This window comes from Lupinus angustifolius, chromosome LG14 (genome assembly GCF_001865875.1).
Source record: "Lupinus angustifolius cultivar Tanjil chromosome LG14, LupAngTanjil_v1.0, whole genome shotgun sequence".
Classification (NCBI taxonomy): domain Eukaryota; kingdom Viridiplantae; phylum Streptophyta; class Magnoliopsida; order Fabales; family Fabaceae; genus Lupinus; species Lupinus angustifolius.
Window position 1 is genome coordinate 3,861,533 of NC_032022.1, and position 8,100 is coordinate 3,869,632.

Sequence of the window (8,100 nt, forward strand, 5' to 3'; positions counted from 1 at the left end):
ATGATTAACCTTTAGATAAAAATAATTCAAATAAATAATGAATAATACACTAATTATATATAAATTTATACACATATCACATCTATAATAATTCAAAGCCAACTAATAATTTCCTTTATTAATACTAGTTGCGTCTGAATTTGATTGAAAGAATTGTTTTGCGTTTTGCCTCCTTTGAACGAGAGGTCTCGAGATTGACATTAGAGAGTAAACAAAAATGACGATAATAATGAGAGAAAATATATAAATTGATGTATGAGTTTTATACATTTTTATTATATCATACATGGTTCGTGTTTATTATTAACTCTTCAAAAAATTAATACAAATAAATAGTGAAAAATATATTGATTAAATATAAATTTTTATATTAATATTGTATATTACACTAAATAAATAATATAAATATAATCGTTATGAGTGGTTGAAATCTTACGCTGTTGCGGGTCCAAATTGTTATCAATTTGGTCGTGGAAAGTCGATACACTTCTCCCCATACGGACCGTGTCTAACATTCAGCCCACGAGAATGGAATTTGTGTATGATACGGTATAGTATTATACAAATATATTATTAGAAAAATAAATTGATGTCTAAAACTTTTAAATAGTCTCGATATATCATTTATTATTTATATTTAATTATTATTAATTTAAAAATAATACTAATTTATAGTGAATGATATATTAAATATATATAAATCTTTATAATACACTCATATATTATTTATAAATAAAGTGTGAGGTTTTTGTCTTATACTCTTTTTCCCTATTTCTTCAGTCATTTATTTAACTGATCTATGTCTAAGAAAGGGTGATGCATTTCTTATATCTATGTCTCTATATCATAAACTGCTCTCCGCGGTGATCATATAATCATAGTATAATAATAACATTGCCGACACACGTTACTGTTATCTCTCACGGTAATACATTTGTTTATCATTTTAAATAGCTAGATAGATGCATATCTAAAATAATCTAGAAAGGGTAATTCCTAAGTTTTGTTATATAGTCTGTCAAAAAATTTGTCTTCTTCTGAATAATGTGTATTCGGACAATCCAATTGCACGCCAATAATACTTATCCTTTCATATTTAATATTACCTACATTGATTAAGAATTATTAAACAATGTAAAAATTAGTATATTTTGGCAAATATACCTATGTATATGTTTAATATCTTATTAATTTTAAGAGGTGAAAAAGAAAATATCATAAATAAAGATATAATCAAAAAAATAATTAAATGTTTGATTTCTAAAATGTCAACAAATTTGAGAGGAAATGAAAACAAAACATCGAAATGTAAAGAACAGATGCAATTTGACAGTACCACATTATTTTATGAAACTTAAAATCTGATTATATTTTATCTATATAACCGATCAACACTTCAGTATACAAGAAATATTATAAGAATATATTTGTCAATCATATGTACCCTATCAGTTAGTTTATTAATGACGAGCTTATAGATAAGCATGCCTACTTACTTTATATTATATTTTTCCTAGACGGTTATGTCCCAAGAACTACTTCATCTATTATATTTTCTATTGTACTTTTTAGAGGGTTATGTCTCAAAATATGTACGAGAAATGCGACTTCCTTTCTACAGATGTACCCAATTCCTTTAAGAGTTAAAGACTACCAGCTACAAAATTCTCCTACTTTTTCCCTTCCACACTTCAAAATAGTAAATTACATTAGCTCCTTAAGAAAGTAACAATGTCAGAATCTCAATCTTCACCAGAAGCAGTGTTTGGTAAACCAGTCCAAGACCTTGTCTTAAATTCAGAAAACTTGCCAAAAAGTTATATCTATGATGAAGGTGGACCTGGTTTTAAAGATGCTCTTTTACCATCAGAGGGTATTCCTGTGGTTGACCTTGACAAGATTATATCACCAATCACATCAGAAAAGGAGCTTCAAAAAATCAGACAAGCTCTAAACTCATGGGGCTGCTTTCAGGTCTGATATTAACTAGAGCCTACATCCTATTAATTAGCCTACTTTCGTCATAATTACTCTCAGATTCATATCGTGTTTTAAATTGCGGCCACAATATTTCGGCTTCAGAAACCTCTGTAACTGTAATTGTGACTGCGTCGGCCGAGTTTACTGATAGCAATTTCAAATACTGGGTTCATAGATGTGTAATAAAAGAACATGCTTAGAAATTAATATCTCCTTTACACTTATTAGATAACTTACAAGTTCATGAGATTATTAGAAACCAGTAGTTAGTTTTCATCATAATCTCACTTTGTAGAAGCTGTGAGCTGTGTTATAGCAGAACATTTTGCTCCATCAAACATTAGAGAAGTTTAGAATTCTATTTAACGTGCAGAATACAAAAATATTAAATAATTAAGTTCAGGAGATAATCTTTTGGTATCAAAGGATATACTAGATTTCAAATCAAAGTTTATCTAGTAAGTGTTGATGTAAATGAAAGTTTGTAGTTTTTGAAGTTGTAGTACAAATATGTTTGAAATCCTACCTAGATTATGAACTCACCTTATTTTTGTGGAAATAAGCAAAAAATTAAAGCTCCTTCAAAGTGGGTTGTTTATTTCAAAATTAGCTTATTTTTCTATTAAAATGTCAATTCTCATTTTACATTTAATTTTAAGGTTATTTTCCTTCTTTACTCTTCCAGCAAACATCATACTAAAAATGTGTGAAATTACTCTCCCTTTATTTTAACTATTGTCTAGAGCCTATTGCTCTTCCTTTGTATAATTTCTAATTTGAGTACTTTATATGTTCCATAATGCATAATCAAATCAGAGAAGGCAATAAGTGATGTAAAAGTAAAATAATGTGATTTTCAGAAACCTTAGAATGATATTTCACCAGGTTAAGTGATATACTGAATTGTTTTGATGGATTCAGGCAATAAACCATGGCATGACAAGCTCATTTCTGGACAAAGTAAGAGAAATTTCAAAGCAATTCTTTGAACTTCCAAAGGAAGAAAAGGAAAAATATGCAAGGGGTCCAAATGATATTGAAGGATATGGAAATGATACAATATTTTTAGAAACTCAAAGGCTTGATTGGACTGACAGATTATACCTCAAGGTGCAACCTCAAGACAATAGGAACTTCAAATTTTGGCCGGAAATACCCAATGATTTCAGGTATATATTGTTTTAAATTATGGTTGTGATCATGGTGATGCAGATTGTTGTTGTTGGGATGTGAATTATTTTATGATTAAAAGATACATTTGGATTCAATACGGTTTGATGCGATCCAAATCTAGTCCGATACGATTGTGTTGCGACTCGATGTAACTTACATCATTGTGATTCAGTGTTACACTTTAATTGTGATATGATGCAGTTACAACAATTATTGCAACTACAATATGTATTGTGGTCGCATCACACATGGTGCAATCCACAATTTAAATCACTTGCTATATATATTCTTTTCTCCTTTTAATCCTGGATAACATTGAATGTTCTATCTTTTTTGTAGAGAATATACTCTATTCTGTCAAAAACATGCAAAAAAGATCTATAAACCACTATTATCAAAACTGGTTAATCACGATTCAACCGGTAAATCGGTTTTAATACTAGTATGATATAACATTTATACTGACCATACAATTATACCGGACAAAACTGTTCATAGTGGCCAGTTTTTAATTGAACTGTACCAGTCATATCGGCTATTTCACTTAAAATTATTTTTTAATAAAAATTATTTATTTTTACCAAAATATTAGTATGGAGGATAAAATGTAACTACTATATCTTTTATACATCTAAAATATAGACTACTATATACATTTTTAACGAGCAGTATAAATAAAAACAGTTAAAGTATAAAATATATGTATATCTCACCAATTTAATGACTAATATAATATTAATTTAAACTCCCATAAGTATGTAAACTTTATGACTCATAATTAAACTTATTTGTTTAACCAAAATGGTCTGCATAGAAACATAGATCCTTAATTTTAGACAAGGAATAAGAAACTGTCCCATTTATTTAAGAGTAAATTACATTGATACCCCTTGAGTTTTAGTGAAATTATACAAACCACCCCTCACTTTTCTAAACTTACACAAACCTCCCTTAGTTTTATACTTTCATTACACTGACCACCCCTGTATAATAAATAAGTGTAATTTTTTAAACAAAAAATGTGATAAATGCAATTAAGTTAAACAAAACATGATATATTGTATAGACAAGTCTAAATAATATACAAATCAAATATATCTTTATTATTTTTTGTTTGTTGCACTACATTATAAGAGTGATTTAAACAATATTTCTTTATAATTGTTGATGCATTTTGTAACAAAAAAATAATAAAGATACATTAATTTGTATATTATTTAGACTTGTCTACACAATATATCATGTTTTGTTTAACTTAATTGCATTTATCACATTTTTTGTTTAAAAGATTACGCTTATTTCTCATGCAGGGGTGGTCAGTTTAATGAAAGTACAAAACTAGAAGAGGTTTGTGTAAGTTTAGAAAAGTGAGGGGTAGTTTGTGTAATTTCATTAAAACTCATGGGTGTTAGTGTAATTTACTCTTTATTTAAAGTGTATATAATAAAAGTATTCACTAACTTTCAAAACACAATTGCTAATGATTATTATAGTTAATCCTAGAGTGTGTCACAATGCAGAGCTACTGCAATTGAATATACAGAAAAAATAAGGCTCCTAAGTGAAGTAATTTCTAAGGCCATGGCAAAGTCACTGAACTTAGAAGAAGATTGCTTCTTGAAAGAATATGGAGAGAATGCTGAAATTATTATGAGATTCAACTACTACCCTCCATGCCCAATGGCTGATCAAGTTCTTGGCCTTAAACCACATGCTGATGGTTCAACTGTTACTTTTCTGTTGCAAGATAAAGAAGTAGAAGGTCTCCAAGTCCTTAAAGATAATTTGTGGTATAAAGTTCCAATCATCTCTGATGCTCTCTTTGTTAATGTTGGTGATCAAATAGAGGTAATATGTTAAAGTTTTATGGTTTTAAATTGCAGTAAGTTATGATGTTTTTTAAATTGTGGTTGTGGTTAAGTTGCTTTTTATGCAATTGAGGAAAATTGATGTGGTTGCGTTGACTCTTGAAACTGCACTTTTGCGGCTGTAGTGGCGGAATGCCATTTATGAAAAAATTTGTGGGAAACACATTTTGTGTTTGCATATCACAATTTAAAATTAGTTCTTACCAATCTGTGTCTATCTTAATTTTTTCCCCTCCTGTTAGGTGGATGATAGAGATAGACACAAAAATTTGTTCTTAGTCAATGACCTATGAAATCTCTTTTATAATCTCTCCTTTTTATTGTGAAGTGTGTATTTGCGAGTTAAATTTTAGAGTGGAAGAAAAAAAAAAGACTTAAACGTTATGAAATATACTTGTGAGATGATTATGAAACTTTTCCTTTCTCTTCATACCCCTCTAAAACTCAACTCGTAGCAACGAGACACTAAAAGGATCCGAATCCCACATAAAACAAACTTGTAAATAGAATTTGTGCAAAAGCAAAGTTTGTCCAATTTAACTGATATATTGACCAAACCTTGTTAAATGTGATATACAGATATTGAGCAATGGAAATTTCTGGAGCCCTATACACAGAGTGGTGACAAATGCAGAAAAGGAAAGGCTCACCATAGCTATGTTCTGCATCCCTGATCTAGAAAAAGAGATTAAACCAGTTGACAAGTTAGTGAATGAGTCAAGGCCAGTATTATATAGACCAGTCAAAAATTATACTGACATCTTTTTCAAGTACTACCAGCAAGGAAAAAGGCCAATTGAAGCTTCAAAGATTTAACTTCTAAGAATTTAATCTGGGTAACCAAAAAAATTGCATCCTATTCACTATCTATAAATTCGTGTTTCTCTTGTTTTGAATTTGTATTTTTAGTTAACTATGCATGAACTTAAAAGTCAAACAGCATTCAATTCCGTTAAGTAACAATTATTGACAAGAACAATTATGCTCTAAAGGGATTAGTTTTTTTATTGTTGGGAATACCCTTGATACAGAAATGCATTACTACTTTTGGACCTTATCTTTTAGAATTTAGATCCAAATATTTTAAACTTTAACACTTTTAATTCCTTAATACTAGATTACTAGACACTATTTTCTTTTCTATAACACTTCCTTTTTCCACTTTATTTTCACAATCTCTTTATTCTCCCAAACTCCACACACCATCATTCTTTAATCATTTCCCAAGCACATTTATTATAAGATTGAGTGAATTTTCAAACTTAAACCATTATCTTGGAATACAATTTACATTAGAGATGGTAACATGGGTCACTCGACACATTCTGCCCGTGTCCGTAATTGTCCGGAAAAATTTAAGCAGGTATGGGCATATCTGTATTGTCTTAATGGACAATAATTGTATATCTGCTCTTTTTAAAACAGTCTAACGGACATACGGACGACCTACTGACATTGATAAATAAAAAATTCATACAACAAAGTAAAAAAATTTAAATAAAGTTGTTGAAGAAATTTTTTTAAATACTTTGATATTTAATATGAAATTAAATAAATCATATCACAATTTTTTGAGACATTAAATTACATCATATTATATTTTTTTTTATTTTTTCCTCTTATGTTGGACCGCCTGCATTATCCAATAGAAATGCACACACGTATGACAGACAAATAGGCAGAAGTAAACGGATAAATGGACAAAATTTATATGTCATGCCCACAAAATTTTCCATGCTATGCGAGTGGGCCTTAGGCTTTGCCCATTGTGCCATTTATAATTTACATATTCCAATACCTACCAATTTTCATTTTCCTTTTCTCTGAAGTTTTTTCTTTTCTCTTTCTGATTTGCATGTGTTTCTTCTATTGCTTTTTTTTATCTCTTTTTTTTGTCAATTTCATTTTATTTTCTCTCTCTTACAATCACTTTTGATCATCACGTGGAGACTCAAGAAATAAAGGAACAAGAGTTATCATACTTTTATCATGGTGAAAATAGAGTGTGTTGAAAGAACCGAGCAATAGAGCATGTTTAGTTTCATGTCATGCTCCACCAAGCAACAAATGACAGTTTCCATGGACATTATGTCACACAAAACACAATCAACATAATTTCCAAGTGAGAAAGAGACTTCCACTTTGTATCCCTCTAATATGTCTAAATTTAATTGTGAAATTAATCTAGTACTAATAAATATTAGTGTAATGGTTACTATCATAAATGAGATAACTTAATATTCCTTAGACATGGCATCTAGTTTGAAAGTGTTGTTGGTGCACAATAATGGATGTCATTGATATTGGGACCAATGTATTATGGTTCACGAGACTCAACCTAGAGTTGTGTTATGGTACCATGTGATACGATTCTCCTCCCAAGTGGTTGGTTGAAAAGATTGTTCTAGGGTAGAATTGCAAAAGGAAAGCATAATTGGTGAAAAGTTGTATGGGACAATTTATAAAAATAAAAATACATCAAAATAAAATTGGTAGATACTAAGAACAAGATGAATATGATGATGGAAAGACAAGAATAATGGAATGGTGGCGGTGGGTCATGCTCCTCTCCATTAATGGAGAGACAAGTGCAATTTTTCCCTTTAGTTTGAAGGGTAAATTGGTTTTATCATAATAAACATAAGGGTATAAATGTAAAAGCATATCACATTTTCTTTGGTTTTTGACATCATTTACCTCATTTACCTCTTCAGTACCGGAGAGAAGTCTCATTCGGTGGCGGTTGGGAAATGATGTCACACCCAAATACGTATGGTAAGCCACAGTAGACGTCACAAGGGGTGATTGGCCCTCGATAAATCCTTAAACTGGTTTACGCATGAACTCATGAAAATCACTTTGTCATAGAAGTCAAAGTTTGAAAGTAAGAACAACAACAATGTTTTATCCATAATATTTTATTATAAATTATGTTTATTGACAAAATAATGATCTATAAGTTTTTCTTAATCATTTTGCCTATGGTTTTTCTTGGTCTCCCCCTTCGTCTAGAAATTGGACTAGCCTCCGTTTGATTATCTCTTCTTATAGGGGCGTCTATCGATCTCCTCAAAACATG

At 30.0% G+C, this 8,100-nt stretch overlaps 1 protein-coding gene across 1 annotated transcript; it reads left to right on the forward strand.

Annotated features, from left to right (window-relative positions):
* LOC109326119 (protein SRG1-like) lies at positions 1,634 to 6,012 on the forward strand. The gene is made up of 4 exons (XM_019558787.1): positions 1,634 to 1,974; positions 2,902 to 3,149; positions 4,674 to 5,001; positions 5,601 to 6,012. The coding sequence occupies exons 1-4, from the start codon at positions 1,732 to 1,734 to the stop codon at positions 5,835 to 5,837; spliced, it is 1,056 nt and encodes a 351-aa protein (XP_019414332.1). The 5' UTR covers positions 1,634 to 1,731; the 3' UTR covers positions 5,838 to 6,012.